This window comes from Urocampus carinirostris, chromosome 5 (genome assembly GCF_059441175.1).
Source record: "Urocampus carinirostris isolate Australia breed hairy pipefish chromosome 5, RoL_Ucar_1.0, whole genome shotgun sequence".
Lineage (NCBI taxonomy): Eukaryota > Metazoa > Chordata > Actinopteri > Syngnathiformes > Syngnathidae > Urocampus > Urocampus carinirostris.
The window spans coordinates 10,443,083-10,459,427 of NC_142353.1; the positions used below are offsets into that span (position 1 = coordinate 10,443,083).

At 41.1% G+C, this 16,345-nt stretch overlaps 1 protein-coding gene across 1 annotated transcript; it reads right to left on the bottom strand.

Annotated features, from left to right (window-relative positions):
• Positions 1–2,522: 2,522 nt before the first annotated feature.
• Positions 2,523–14,805, bottom strand: bmp3 (bone morphogenetic protein 3). The gene is made up of 3 exons (XM_088335029.1): positions 14,466–14,805; positions 9,995–10,797; positions 2,523–3,938 (listed from the first exon to the last, which is right to left on the bottom strand). Exons 1-3 carry the CDS (start codon positions 14,635–14,637, stop codon positions 3,747–3,749), a joined length of 1,167 nt encoding a protein of 388 aa, XP_088191155.1. The 5' UTR covers positions 14,638–14,805; the 3' UTR covers positions 2,523–3,746.
• Between the last annotated feature and the right edge of the window lie 1,540 nt (positions 14,806–16,345).

The window sequence follows — 16,345 nt, forward strand, 5'->3', positions numbered from 1 at the left end:
AGTGGAACCCAAAATTTGTTGTAGCAACACAATGATAATAAAGGGAATTCTGATTCTTATTTACATATATGCCAACATTTTGACATTGAAAAGCGATAGATATTATCGCGTATGCTATTTTTATTTTTCATTTCCAGAATATTAAAAACAACGACATGTGCTTTGTTAAAGCCAGAAGTGGCAAATTTTTACCAAAACGGAAAACTAAGCAGTTTATTCACACACAAAGACTCAATCATCCGTTGACTAAAACATTACAGGGTTCTTCCATCTTTTTCATTGCCAAATTTAAGCACTGTTCAGGCACCTTCAAGGACATTTTTTATTTTTTTTCCAGTACCTTCAAAGAAAAAAATCCAGCAGCCGATCAAAAGAACATTTTTTTGTTGTCGTTGACTTTGATGAGTAAAATAAAAATGCAATCTTGCACATACTTTGTGCTATTTTGAGTTTTTCCTTCCTATGATCTATGACCTTTTTGTGTCAATGAGCTGCTATAAACTGACATTAATTCAGCCTGATGAATGGTTGTGCAGCTTAGCTCGGTCACACTTGTTCACAAACACGGAAAGGGCTCTATAGGGGTCATAATAGAGTTCAATACAGAAGACACAAAAAAGAAAGTACTGTATATATACAAAACAGAGGAAGGATATTGATTCCTCTGAAGCAGAGTGTATTCAATCTTGAAATCTTAGGGCTTTCTGATCTTTTGCTTTTGTTTGACTTATTTGAATATATAGCTTTTGCGTGTTTTTCAGAGGATCTGTATCTCATTACATTTTATCATGTATTTATAGCACTGAAGAGTTAATATTTTATTTCTTTATCTTATTGTTTTGCATTTCAGGGATTTTGTGTTGTTGTTCGACTTAAATCTGTTCAGTGCGTAAAAAGCTCCAACTGTTTTGTATTTTATACATATTTTGGTAGTTCTTTGAATATTTTAATGTATATTTTATACGTTTTGAAACTGCAGCTGATTTTTTTCTTGTGCTTCTCTGGTTGTTGTCCCATGGCCAAATTAAAAACCTTAGTGTGCCTGATCCGGCTGGCGGGCCGCATCTTCGACACCTGTGCTCTATGGTAAGTACTGATTATATGAAAAATATGTATGTACGATTAAGTATCATTATAAAAATACACGTAATGGCAGAACGCTATTTGATTTATCTTTGATGGGACTTGAGATGGTGCCAATGAGTAGCGGGTTGATGCAAAAGGGGGAGAAGAAAACGAATTCCAATCAAAATTGATTTTAAAACTACCGTAGGGGAGGGTGGGTGTGCTGTTTGAAAGTTTCCTTCCTTTTATCACCTCCTCTTTCTTCATAATCATGCCGACCGTCGTTTCGTTTACATTTTCCTTAGCAAGGGTAGAATTTTGTGTTCCTTTTTACTTTTTCTTCGCTATCTAAAGCTTTGTGTCCATTGTTATGAACTTCTTATCATCAATGCAAGTCTTGGGACCCAAAGCGAATAAATTAAAGTTTGTGATGAATTCAGATAAACTACAATGTCACTCTAACTCAGAAATCACGTCTCTACGAAGCACACGAGATACTGAACTGACTGAAGAGAGAAAGGCATTGTGGGTGGGAGTTCTTTCAGCCAGTAGCATATTGACATATTTATAAAATTGACCATTGATAGACAGAAGACGTAGCTTATGGACGACCGGGCCCAAACCCTAAGCAAAATTAGATTTTGTTTTATTTTTGTACTATTTTTGTAGTATTTCTGCAGTAGTTTTTTGGAGTATTTTTTTTGGTATTTCTATAGTATTTTGGTTGTATTTCCAAAGTAGAATTTTTGTTGCATATCTGTAGTAATATTTGTAGTTTTTGTTGGGTATTACAGTAGTTTTAAGTTTGTGTTATTTTTGTTGCAGTACTTTAGCATTATTTTGTGTATTTCTGTAGTATTTCTGCTGTACTTTGTAGTACTCCCATAGTAGAACTTTTGTTGTATATCTGTAGTATTTTTGTAGTATTTTTGTAGTACAGTATTTATTTTTGTTGAAGTTCTGTAATTTTTTTCTCGTATTACTGCAGTTTTAGTTTTGTATTTTTGAATTATTTTCCAAGCAGTATATTAGTATTTTTATAGTATTTATGTCAAATGTATTTGGTGTTTTTGTAATATTACTTCACTTCAACTTTTGTAGTATTTCTGGTGTATTTTGTAGTACTTCCATAGTAGATTTTTGTTGTATATATGTAGTATTTTAGTAGTACACATTACCGTAGTCTTTTTGTGAATTCTAAAGTTTCATTTTTGTTTTTTAAAGTCACTAATTCTGTTTCCTGTTTACTTTTTTAATGTTCCTAAGGAGAAAAACTTTTAAAATGATACTTAATATCTGACACAAATTTTCATTGAAATAAGATATATATTTTTTTGAAATATATTTTTTATATATTTTGATAAAATAGTTAAAAAAAAACCCTTTTTTTTTTTTAGAACAAATCTTTCACATTTTGTAAAAAAAACAAAACAATTCTTTTATTTCAGGTACATTTGTAAATTTATTATTATGAAAAGCAAAAAGAACAATGAATATTTTTCATATTTAAAAAACATTCCATAGATATCAAAAAGTGTCCATTTTATATACTTTTTTCCGGGGTTCAAATGTCCATAGCCCCGCCTCTTTCCTACGCAGGCCACGCCCCCTCCACCATACAACTTCAAATAAATAAGACATTTCCATATACAAATAAAGTTGGACAAAAAAAACAACATGGTGAGCCTATAGCATGCGTCGCTAACAAAAAATACAAATTGTATAAAAGTTCAAAAATAAAACAGCTATTAACACAAAATATCTGTCTCTGAAATACATTTTAAGAATAAATTTCACAATAAAAGATTCTGTTTTTATTCTTATATTTATTTATAAAGGCACTTGTCACCGAACGCTTAGAGAACCAACACTCTCATTCTGGATTATGTGCACGACTTCTTTCTCAAGGCTTTGGTCTGCACAAGTTATTTTTTGGTGTGGAGCTCTCAATATGACTTGAGGATGTTTATTTCAATTTTTTTGAAGAGGAAGAAAAAATTGGGTGCACCAAGTAGTAAGAAAAAAAAAAGGTACGTCAAAAGTTGTTTAGGGAAACAAACAGATAACCAGCCTGCTGAAATTTGGTTGAATTACAGAAGTGCACCCTGTCCAAAGAATTCATCCTTTAATGGTCCTTCATTTCAAACCGTTGGAGCACATTGCGCACACCTTATGGTCCCCACTGAGAAGAGTCATTTCTTTATGTGAGGGAAAAAAAATGGAAGTGGAGAGGGTTCTTGGTCCGGTTAAGTGGGCGCAACAACTCTCTTCACTCTGTCCATTGGGGTGATGTGACTGTCTGGGTATAATGGGGTCAGGGTGGGAAGGGAAGTGTAGCCTCCTAGGCGGGCTGGGCTGGCCCTGTCTGGGGTCTGGTCGCCCTGCCCCAAAAGGTGCCTCCTCGGCCTGTGCGTGGTTGGTGGGCAGCGAGTCCTTTGGGCCACCTGCCCCCTGCCGGGCTGGTTTGGGCAGGGTGGTGGGGGGCAGTCTGGTGTTGTGGTTTTGCAGGCAGGGACGGTGGCGCCCTCCCCTCGGTCCGACCTATAGATCACGCCTTTTCCTCACTCACTATATTTGCACTCACACTTTGTCTACAGGCAAAAAAAATTGAAGTGGAGAGCTGTCTTTCTGGATTCGCTTCCATGGTGACGGGAGAAAAAAAGGGGAGAGCACCTTAGAAACTATCGGCAGGCGCAGGAGTCCACGGTCATGTTGGGGTAAACCTTGAGCACCACGTTCTTGTCCTCGTCGAAAAAGAGGATGCTGAGGGAGGACATCTTCTCGGGGACGCAGCACGGCTCAGGGATGCCGGGCACCACGCCCACCGCCCGAACGATACTCTGGATGGTGGCGTGGTTGGAAGGCCTCAGCGCCTGCAAGAAAAAAAGCGCACCACACCCCCAAAAATATTTTAGTCACAAGGTATTCCACACATTTTCTCATTTTTTTCAATAATTCCATTCATAACTTTATCCCGTTCAAAATCGGGGGATGCTTTTTATGCATTTATTACATTGGACTCTAATCAGGGTTTGTACACTTTTTTCATGGCCAAATTTAAGTACTTTTTAAGCACTTTCAAGGCCAATTTTCCAATTTCTCCAGTACCGTTAAAAGTGGAAATCCAGTGTGACTCAACCCATAGCTATGACGATAGCGCCCGTTGGAAAAAGAACTAGAAAACATGACGAAACCTAAGTCAAATATTAAATCAGCAGCTAAATGGGGCTTGGGTGGGTGACTGAACCCCCTAACCACTAGGGATATAGAGACATCATTTCCTGTGGTGTGTCTTGGGCAAGTACAGCCTGTTAGCACCCATCCCACTCCAGGCCAACAAATGTTTTCACCTGGTCTCAAGCCGAGGACCCTTCGCATGTTAGGAGAACGTTCTAACTACTACACCACGGAATTACAAATGGTGTGTAAGACATAAAACTGAGTCTCTATGCCCCATTTTTATAGTGCTGATTTGTTTGTTTGATGAATCAGATTGTCCTGTTATCTTCACCCACGAACAGTACTCGATGACGGCATCTCTGTCTGATGCACCTGTCCTGATGCACCTGTAGGGGACGATGACGCGTCACATAAGAAACCACTGCAATTGAAGCTGCCGTGTCGGCGTCTTTATAAGCCGACCTCATTATTTCACATGTTTTTCTCCAGTTGATGCGTAGTCTGTCGAGTCAGACTGCCGAGAAATGTGGCAAGAATTTCAAACATTTCAAAGTACTACACCCAAAATTCAAGCATGACTTAAAATAAACAAGAATTTTCTTGGATTTCATGTCACGGTCGCCATGGCTACCAGTCTGCCGCGCCCCCGAACTCAGCTGCAGCAGATCAGCTGATTGCTGGTCTGCTATTTAAGGCTGGATTTTGGGTTTGGCGGGGGCTGGCTCATTACACAATCCCAGGTCTGTTATGCCTTGTCCTGTTTTAGGTTTAAACATTTTCCGTCTGTTATGCCTTGTCCTGTTGAGTTCAAGCCGGAGGAACTCTGTATTGTTCTGTTTTGGTCCCGGAGTATTGGGCGACTTTTATTTTGTTAAATAAAACTTATGATCGTCAACGCATATGAGTTCTCCCTTCCTGCCTCCTGCCTCCGTTCTGGTCCGGTCACCCCTTCCCCCCACCACGCCTCGTGACATTTCAAGCACTTGTACAAACCCAGTCTAATTGTCCAGCGCACCCCAATAAGGGTACGTTTGAAACGTTATTCATACAATGAAGACCATTAATAGGACTTTTACCTGAGCTTGTAGTTAAGTCAAGTCAAGTCGCGTTTATTTGTGGCAGCCTCAAAGGGCTGTACGGACTACAGACTATTATTTCACCATCCTCTGATTTCTAAAACTTACAAAGGGGCAAAGAAAAACTCCAAACCTCAGCTTGAGGAAAATGGAGAAACCTCAATAATAGAAGATACACCCACTCTGAAAGGAGTGTGTATTTGTAAAGTAGAAAAAAAACCTTGTTCATTTTTCTACACACATTTCGAAATCCACTCCATCTTTTGGTAGCATAAAAAACAGTCCCCTAAATGAATGTCATTATTGTCATTTATTTAATTTGGTTAAAGGACCTTAAAGAAAAGCTAAAGGAGGTGATACAACAACTGGATCACAAACATTTAAAAAAAAAACAACCTATTCCAAGTAGTGTGAAAGAGAGAAGGAGAGCACTCGTTCTTTTTGGGTCGTTGGCATTTTTCATTTCGTCTGCTATGGTCATACAGGCTTTAGTGTGATTTTCATATCCAGCTTGATGTCGCCACCCCTGCCTGCAGTTCCTGCTTGCGCCACGAGGGACCAATCATCTACCATTAAATCATAAACCAATGACCCAACCATTAAAAGACCTAGGGGAAGGCTCTCACATAACTGTCCTGGCCACAGCTTCTGGTTCCTGTCTCGACAAAGAGGAGAAACCGCCCTCGGCCACGCCTGATTCCAGTCCTGGCGGCGAGGAGAAAGCACCTTGGCCACGTCTGGTTTCCTGTCCTGGTGGCAAGGAGTAAGCACCTCAGCTGCGCCGTGTTTCCTGTCTCAGTGCCAAGGGGCAAGACCTTTACCCATCCTGTTGCTGCTGCCCTTGTGATTTTTTATCGCTTTTTTTTCACCTGTTCTGACAGACCTCCTACGACCAGAGGGTTTGAATTGGACACATGTTTTTACAATCACTACTCTGCGCAATTATCCTTCACCCTCTTAATTGGACATTTTGATCTGCTAGCGTTTGTTGATCCGTTGTCGTTTTAAATTATGTCGGCCATTGTCCGTGTTTTTGTGTCATTTTCATATCCGCCTTCATTTTAGCATGCTTGTTTCCAATTCCTGCCTCACCCACATGGGTGCATCATCCTCCAATACCTAACCACTGGCAGCAAAAAGCTAAAAAAGACGGTGTCTAAACTGAACTACAAACGTTTTAAAAAGACAACCTTTCCATAGTATCTGAACGGGAGAGGGCGTGGACTAATTAAGACGGTAAAATGGGTGCGTAGCTTCATAACCTTGGTTTAGACCAATTTTCATATAGAAAGAAGAAAAGGGGTGCAAAAACTTTGTGGAGATGTTAAATTTGGTGCACAAATGATAGAGTGAGGAAAAGACCACATTGATGTTTCTTGAATTAAGTGAACGGATTAAAAACTAAGGGAAAGACCAGAATGGAGTCTGTTTTTAAACTGTTGCATTGAAAAAGGGGTGTGCCAAACCTATTGGGATGTTGAAAGAGGTGTTAAGGTAAAATCTATGAAATGATAATATTATCAAACCATGTTTAACATAATTTTAGTTATAATTCCAGTTAATGCGGAATTTCTCAAGGTTCATTTTTTCTCGCAAAGGGGTGCGTTTCCCTTTTGAAAGTGCAACCCCTGCAGGCGAGGAGGAGCGCCAAGCTGGAGAAATCCCCTGGGAGTAATTAGTGCTCACTACAAAGGACGCCCGGGGGTCAATTAGGTGGTGCGCATTCCGGACGTGCTTTTTATCAGATAGGAAGTACGTTATTTTTTTGCTTTTTAACATATCTAAAACATCTAAATGCAACTCGGTGCCTTCCAGGAACTCTTTACTGGGAGGAGGTTTTTCTCATTAACATTGCACGACAGTTAGCATAACACTACAGCAGGGGTCTCCACCCTTTTAAGCTGAGAGCTACTTTTTGTTACTAATTATCGCAAAGGGCACCCAGTTTGATATTCTAAAATAGCAACTTAGCCAGATGGCTAGCTAAAAACGTAGCTTGAATGGTAACCAGCCAAAAAATTAAAAGGGGTGCTAGATAGATAGCTAAAAAAGTAAACAGCCATCTAAATAGCTGGATAGAAAGCTAAAAACAAAGCATGATAGCTAACTAGAAAGGAGGCTAAAACTTAGCTTGATAACTAGCAAACAAGGTACAATTTCAGGTAGATATAATGCAAGAAATCCTGTCCGGTATCGATCCCGTCTGTTCGGTATCTGCTCATGTATCTGGTATCGATCCTGTCTGTCCCGTTCCGTCCAGTATCGACCCCGTCTGTCCGGTATCTGCTCATGTATCTGGTATTGATCTTGTCGGCCTCTGGCTTCCTGTTTTTCCACGCCGGACTTCTGTCTTACTTCCTCCGCCCAGCGATGGCCGAATCACTGGCGTTTGTGTTCACGCGCATGACTGCCCCATTCCCGTAAAATAAAGCTTGTGTGAAAACCTCCTCCCGTTATGGTTCTGACAGGAACATTTTTCTTTTTGTTTTTGTGTCATCTCCGGTAAAATTTTAATTTAGTTCTTTGTCGTCTCTGGATTATTTTTTTCCTTAAGTTGTTTGTCATGTTTGGAAAAAAAAATAGTTTTTCTGTCATCTAAGGGACATTTTTTGTAAAATCCTTAGAATCTACAGGAACATTTTTGTTAGTTCCTTTGTCATCCAAGGGAAGAATGTTTTGATTGCCGTATACGGGAACATTTTTATTTAGCTGTTTGTCATTTATGCTAAATGTTTATTTAGTTTGTCATCTACGGGAAGCATAATGTTATCATGACAGCAACATATTCAATGATTGTCACTTGCATACTTAGTTTGAAAATGTAAACAATATATCTATCATACAGATTCTTGATAAAAAATTAGGGGTGCACGTTATACACAAGTGCGTGTTATACATGAAATATTACGGTAGATCTTTGTCATGTATGGAAACATTTTTGTTCAGTTTTTTTGTCATCGAAGGGATTTTTTTTTGTCATATTACATAACAGTAACAGTTTCAGAGTTCGTACACCTTCATGGCCAAATTTGAACACTTTTCAAGCAGTTTCAAGGAATTTTTTTTTTCATTTTTCCAGTCACTTCAAAGGAAGGAATCCAACGCCGATCAAAACGTTTTTGTTATTGACTTTGAAGACGATAAAAAGTTGCCATCTCTGCTGCTAGCACATACAGTAAATTGTGCCATTTTGAGCTCTTCCTATCTATAAGCTACCATCTTTTTGTGTCAATGGGCTGCTATAAACTGACATGAATTCTGCCATTGTGCTTCAACAATGCACGCGCGGCTGGGCTGCATCACACAAAAAGGGCCCTATAGGGGTAATATTTGAGTTCAAAATTGAAGACAATAAAGAAAGAAAATACTATACAGTATGTTTAAAAACCAAAACAATGAGCCAAATTTGGACTCATTTTAAGAATATTCATTCCCATGAAGCAAATTTCATTTAAGCTTTCAATTTTACAAACGGCATATCTTTTGTTTTGTTGATTTTAATTCATATTTTTTTGCGTGTTCCTTGAGCACAGGTGTCAAACAGGCGGCCCGCGGGTCAGATCAGGCCCGCTAAGGGATTGAATCCGGCCCGCGAGACAACACTCAGAGAAGCGCAAGAGAAAAACAAGCTGCAGGTTGAAATATGTCCGGGTGCCACTCACAAAGCCACTGTACTTGTATTTATGTCTCTTTCTCTCTCTCTCACCCCTTTTCTCCCACTCTGTGTCTGTCTCTCACTCTGTGTCTCTCTTTTTCTCTTCCTTTGTTGCTCTTTGTCTCTTTCTCTCTGTGTCTTTTAACCTCTTTTGCTCTAACTTCCTTTTTTCCTTTTCTCTCTTTTCTCTTCATACCCTTCGCGCTTTCTTTTCTCTTTTCTCTCCTTCTGTCTTTCTCTTCCTCATTGGATTTCTTTCTTCCTCTCCCTTTCTTTTCCCCCTCTCTCACGACTTTTTATCTTTTGTTTCTCACGCTCTCTCCCTCTCTCTCTTTTTCTTTCTTTGTCCCGCCCTCTCTCCTTTTCCCTCCCTCTTTCTCTTATTTCTTTATCCCTCTTTTTCTTTCTCTTTAATCTTCTAGTCCGGCCCCCCACAGAATATTTGTTCTATTGTGTGGCCCCCGAGTTCAAATGAGATTGACACCCCTGTCCTAGAGGATCTGTATCTTAAGTGGTTAAAATAGAATTGTAAATAGTTATCTATTTTGCATTTTATTGTTTGTTTATAGCACTGAAGAGGTACAATTTTAATTTACTTTTTTTATTGTTTTGCATGTCACTCAACTTTTTGTGCTTTAACTCTGAAAAGACTGAAATGTTAGTAATTGGTCCATATAAATGCCGTAACTTGCTCTCAAAAACTGCTCTGAACATTGACAAATGTAATATCACCTAGAGTGGCTGCTGTCCTCTTGGGTGCGACCAGTAGGGGACGGTGACGCTTCACATGACTACGCCATATTGACAAGTCACCAGAGCAAGCTTGCCAGTGTCATTTTCACTCACTTTGAAAAAAAGAGGCTTTTTTGCATGGTCTATAGGGTCAGACTGCCAAAAAACATGGCAATAGCAACAGTTTAAAGCAATTCGCCTGAAAGCATTTTGCTGACCTTGAAAACACAACCTTAAAATTCAAGCATTTTCAAAGATTTCAAGCACCCGTACGAACTGTACGAACCTTGGCCATGGGAAACTGGCAAGAGCCGGCGCAGTAGAATGCGTCGAAAGACTTGGGCGAAATAATCCAGTCGCTCCAGCCAATGTCGGCAAAGTCCACCTTCAGGTATCGGCGAGCGCAGTTTCTGGGCGCCTTCCACTGCTTCTTGCGGGCTTTTTTGATGGTGCGCTCGTCGAACTGCAACAGTGGCACCTTGTGCCCGCCAGGGGGCTTGCGTCCCTTCTTGCGCCGAGGCTGCTTGCCCTGGAAAGGACTGGACTCGTCCCAGGCCGAAGTCCCGTAGGGGTATTCGGGCCCCGGTAGCTCGTTGTTCTGGAGGGGAAGCAGGACGTTGAGGGAACGCTTCAGCCTGGGGGCGCCCTCCGTCCCCCGCCGGGTGGCGTTCAGGGGCGACGCGGTTCTCCTCAAAGCGGCCACCACGCTTTCGGGTTCCGAGATAGCCGAATCGTTGGCATAGACCAGGATGTAAGGGGAGCGCTCCGTCCAAGGTCCGGGGAGGTCTTTCCAAGGTCGGGGGAGCTCTACCGCCAGGAGCAGTTGACGGTGCGCTTTAGCCTGGTTGACCGCCCGGGTTACGTCCGTCCAGCGCCAAGAAGCGGCGTCCCGTGATGACGCATTGACCTGAAACTGACCCACGGTCCTCATGCGGTCCCCGTCGGGGGACAAACTCCAAAGGGCGGCTCGGGCTCGGCTCCCGTTGCCGAGGTAACCGGGCAGGAAGTGCAGCGTGGCCAAGAGGACGTCCTCTGACTTGCTGAGAGACGTCAGGTTGAAGATCTGGAGATTCTTCTTTTTCAGCTCGCCTGGGAGTACAAAATAGAAGACATGATATTGATGTCTTTTGGATGTTGGACTTTAAACTAAATCTGGATTGCTCAATTTTAGACATGCTTTATTCCATAAAAAGACAAATTGTGAGTGGCCCATTCAACAAAGGGGGTGTGCTCAGTATTGGCATTGGTGGGGACTTAGTGCTTTTTTTAAGTGATCACATAATATTGGTAAGGGACAAAACAAGGATTGATTGATATTGGTGGGAACACGCCCCCTCAATGCCAATCATGCCCTTGTATTCAACGTGGTCCAGATTTTTTTCCAAAAATGGTCTAATGTCATGGTTTTTTTTATTCAAATGTAGACTCCAAAAAGTAATCTTTTTAACTTGGACTTTTCCACCAAATCAAGACGTCTTTTGGCCTGAACCTGGATATCTTTTTAACATCTTTTCTGACACTTTTTTTTGGATGCTGACGCGAATTACTTTTTTTCAAATCAAATCAAATGTTTTTGTAAAGCACTTTACAAATCCGTATATAATAAGACAGTAAAATACCCTCCTTTATCCCCGGCCAACAACCCAAAACATGAGATACACAGACACATACAATGGTTAAAATACAATAAAAATAAATAGTAATATAACTAAAATATGACTATGGTGTGGAGCTCCAAATGAGGAAACACTAAAATATAAACAGATTAGAAGTTTGACAGTTCAAAACTAAACAAAAAATAATCAATCAAAAGACATATTAAAAAGTGGGTTTTGAGCCTCCTCTTAAAATATCGAGGGTCCCCTTGGACCTGATGTCTTCCAGCAGACCATTCCATTGGTGAGGACCAAAGGGGCCGAACGCTGTTTTACTATAGATAGGTGCAGGTCCTCACCCTACGAACAGTACACACTTGCTGCCAGAGGACCTCAGGGTCTATGAGAACCGATAGACTTAAAGCAAATCAGACGGATAGGTTACCCAATACCATAAAGACATTTACAAATGAGTAAAAGCACCTTGAAACGCAAAGGGGGCAAAACTAGTGTAATGTGATCCCTTTCCCTGGCCCCCATAAGCACACATACTGCTGGAAGACTGGGAAGCAGGGCACTGTAATAATCAAAACAAGAATATATAAAAGCATGCATCAGTACCTCTGGGTTTGCATGAGAGCGAAATGGGCGGACTTTGGCTAGATTCTTGGGATGATAAAAGCCAATTTTAGTTATATTTTTGAAATGTGGAATAAAATTGACCTCTGAATATTTGGTAGGGCTTCTCCAATTGGAGATGCTTACTGTATATCTTGGTGCTTTGGTGGGCTGAATTAAAAAAACAACAACAATTAAACCCTACCAGCCAAACACTGGACTTATTTTGCGGCGGAGATCACTCCCGGGCCGCGCGACGGAGCGAGTTCGGCGTCACACGGCGCGACGCGAGAAAAGGCGGCGGGCGTGATCGGGCTACCCCCGTAACTGGGGGGAACCCGCTCGTCCGACGACCCCAGTAGCGCGGTGCGACGACAGGCGGCCGTTCGCGCACGGCGGGCGAAAAGCGCCGGGCGAAAAGCGCCGGGCGAAAAGCGGCGGACATGCGCGGGACCCCCGTAACTGTGTCGGTGTTGTGCGTATCGCGCCCGAAAGTACCCGCCCCGCCGGTTAGGGGCTCGCTCGCGGAAGCGAAAAACCCTCTCGTGAATTTGTCTCCGATCGTCCCGGGCGGACGTAAAATCGCCCAGCTGTACTCTTAGCGGTGGATCACTCGGCCCGTGTGTCGATGAAGAACGCAGCTAGCTGCGAGAACTAATGTGATTTGCAGCTGCGATTGGCTGGTAACCAGTTCAGGGTGTCCCCTGCCCACTGCCCACTGCCCGTAGATCGGAGATGGCTGGGATGGGCTCCATTTTTTACCCAAACTTGTTTTTCTTAAACCCAACTATTTGAGTGGAAGAATATTCCAAATTTTGTTGAAAAAAACAAACAAAAAAAACCCCAAAACAATACAATTATACAATTATGTGAAAATGTTCTCATAATTATCAAACGTTAGAGACAGCCCAAAGCATAAGCAAGCTAAGCAGCTGCTTAGGGCTCCACGACCGCCAGGGGGCCTCCAAGAGCAGTTCACTTTTTTGGTGTCCCCATTGTCACTTTGTGTGTCTACACCAAAAATACTTCTACAGAAATACAACAAAAATGCTACAAAACTAAAAATCAAATACAGTGCTTGAAAACAGAGACCTCATATATTATTTTGCTTTAATTCTAAAAAGAAAAAAAAATATGATAGAAAAACTACAAAAATACTACTAGAGTGATATTATAATGCAAGATTCTACTACAGAAACATTACCTCAGAAACACTACAAAAAAGAAGTACAGTAATATTACAAAAATACCAAAGAAATATGAAAAGAACATTACTGTGGAAATACTACAAAAATACTTTTAAAATACTGTTTTGAAATTACATCAAAAATATTTCTACAGAAATACTGCAAAAAATACCACTGCATTAAACAATAATACAAAGCACTACTAGAGAGATGTAACTACCGAAATACTACCACAGAAGTATTACAATAGAAAAACTGGGAAATTTAACTACAGCGATACGACAAAAAAAATCTTCTATGGAAATGCAACATATATACTACAAAAATAATACTACAGTAATCCTGCCCTTTAATAATACTACAAGTATACAACAAAAATGTCTATTATGGAAATACTACAAGAGACAACAAAAACAGTACAAAATATTAAAAAATAAGACCACAGCAATACTACAAAAAAAATACTAAAGATATTCAAAAAGAAAACCTATAATCGAAAACCACCAAAAAGAAAAACGAAGAAAATACTACTTTAGAAATACTACAAAAAGCACTGAAGAAATACTACAGAAATACTACAAAAAACAAACACTAATAACAGTAATACTACAAAAAAACTACAAAACCTAAATAAAAATCCAACTGCAGAATTACTGGAAATTCCTTAAAGAAATCCACTAGAGTAATATTTTAAAAAACGAAATATCAAAGATGTGCTTAAAACAAAGAGCTAATACATATATTTGTCTTTAATTGTGATAGTTTCAAAACCAATTTGATGAGACTAGTCCATTCCAAAAGAAATATAACATGTAATTATTTGCATGTACAGTATATTGATTCATTCATGAAACAATTGGATGGCTCCCTAAGATGGGCCCCTTGGCCAAATTTTGGAACCCTATGTGGCCATAGAACATAGAATGAGTTGTAGCAGGTATGCTAATGATCAAGTAATGGGGCCCCGAAATCTAATTTTGATTAGGGCCACATGATGGCCTGGCCTGGCCCTGTCATAAGTACAGCACAGTATACTGTACATTTGACATTCTTCTTCATTTCTGTTTTAAATGAAGCGGATGCGCTCCCCTTAACATTCCGCAGAGGGCAGCAAAACCCCAAAGTTGCTAAACATCCCTTGACGCATTCGCTACTGACTTTTTGATTGTTTAACATCAGTCTATCCAAACAAACATTGAACTAAACGAAGTCAAATGACATTTGAAAACAGCTGAAAACGAGATTAAAAAAAACAGAATCTTCCCTTCCAAAAATACTCGGTTCTGTTGGTGTGAGCAAACTTTTTTTGCACCTGCACCAGGTCCAATTCTCCAAAACTCCAATTGAATTGACGTACCCGGGTGCGCCTTAAAGCTGCGCACAGTGTTCCCGTCTCGGAGGGCGAATCCGGCCCGATTGGAGCGGTCATAGAGCATATGCATGTGTTCCGTCACCGTATCCCGGTCGGAGGTTCCCAATTGAACGCAGCAGAACCACACCGAGAGCGCCAGAACCGGACCCAAAGACATCCTGATGCTGACTGGATGGATGGGCGGATGGAGGTTCTTTACGCACGCCAATTGGCTCCCTATTTCCTGCGTGGAACCATTGCGCACGGGGCAAAAAAATCCGGTGCGCCCAAAGAGCTAGGCGCAAGGTTCGGCTGAGGCGGTCCGGTTCCGTCCGAGGCTCGGCTTTGGTTGAAGCTGCTCGGTGTAGAGCGAGAGATTTTATGTGAGGGGACCAGCTGGATATTTCTCTCTCTCTCTTTCTCTCTCTCTCTCACTTCTTTACGCACATGCGCAAAAAAGTTCCCTGTCCCGGGGACGCAACAAAAAAGAATAATAAATTGGGTTATTAAGCACATTCAACGTGGATCAAATACATACCCTAAATGGTTGAATTTGTGTTTTCCTATTTCCGCCCCCCCAAAAGTAGTCTTTACAACGACCTGAAAAATACATTTTTTCGACTTTCGCTTGACAATCAAATAAATATGTCTTTTTGACGTTTCTTTCAACCAGTCTTTGCTTGGTGGGGCCAGGAACAACTAAGCCGGTAAATTAAAAAAAAAATAATAAAATTGGTTCAATCCAACTTGGGTTGGTATATATATATATACACAGTGGTTGGCGCGTGGGCGGCACAGTTCTAAGGTCTTGGGAACCTCCTGTGTGGGTTCAAAACCAGCTACTGGACTTACCGTGCGGAGTTTGTATGTTCTCCCCGTGCTTGCGTGTGTTTCCTCCGGGCACTCCGGTTTCCTCCCACATTCCAAAGACATGCATTTCAGGTGGATTGTCCCTAGTTGTGAATGAGCGAGCGAGTTGTCTGTCCCTGTGTGCCCTGCGATTGGCTGGCAACCAGTTCAGGGTGTCCCCTGCCCACTGCCCGATGATTGCTGGGATGGGCTCTAGCACCCCCGCGACCCTACTGAGGATAAGCGGTGCAGCTAATGAGATGAGATGAGATATATATATATATACAGTATATATATATTTGCGAGGAATCGTGTCATGAGTAGAAGTTCCCAGCACTTCCCAGCATATCCTGAATCCCAAAAGCTTTTCAATGAATTGTGGCATACGATATTTCAGTGACTAGTGACATAGTGAAGACACAACTTTGTTTATCAACGTTCTGACAGTCCACCAAATTTTGCACACCTTTTTAAACCCTCAAAGTGGTAGTCACAATTATAAAAAAACATTTCACATTCTAAATGGATCTGCGCATCCCCCATCCATGCACCCTCTTTGCAGATGTGAAGCATATTACCTCCAAAACTTTTTTAAATGAAAAAAAAAATGCATGTTCATGTATTGATCATTTCGGACACCCCTTTGCACCAATTTTTAAATTTTTAAAGGTTGATCACACCTATTTTCAAAACCTTCTTTTAACATTCTTAATGCATTTGCGCACCCCCCCCTCCATTTGTGCACCCCCTTTGCAAACGTATGGCGTGGCACCTCATTTTCCACCCAAAAAGGATTTGTTCTTTTCACCCACAGTGCATTTAATATACCGTAAATTCCGGACTATAAGCTGCTACTTTTTTCCCAAACGTTCAACCCTGCGGCTTATTCAGTGATGCGGCCAATTTATGTAACTTTTCTTACAGCTGCCAGCGGCCCTCGAGTGCAAAAGGTAAGATTTAGACCGGTGGAATATATGCGCCGAGGAAGACGGCAACAACACACCCTCAACATGCATATTGCAAAGAGAAAGGCACAT

What these genes read in the sequence shown, in the direction of transcription:
- bmp3 (XM_088335029.1), bottom strand. Translation starts at nt 14,637, where the DNA reads ATGTCTTTGGGTCCGGTTCTGGCGCTCTCGGTGTGGTTCTGCTGCGTT. An exon ending in CAGCTTTAAGGCGCACCCGG is followed by an intron (nt 10,798 to 14,465) that starts GTACGTCAATTC and finishes TTGTACTCCCAG; the next exon opens with GCGAGCTGAAAAAGAAGAAT. An exon ending in GCCAGTTTCCCATGGCCAAG is followed by an intron (nt 3,939 to 9,994) that starts GTTCGTACAGTT and finishes TTTTTCTTGCAG; the next exon opens with GCGCTGAGGCCTTCCAACCA.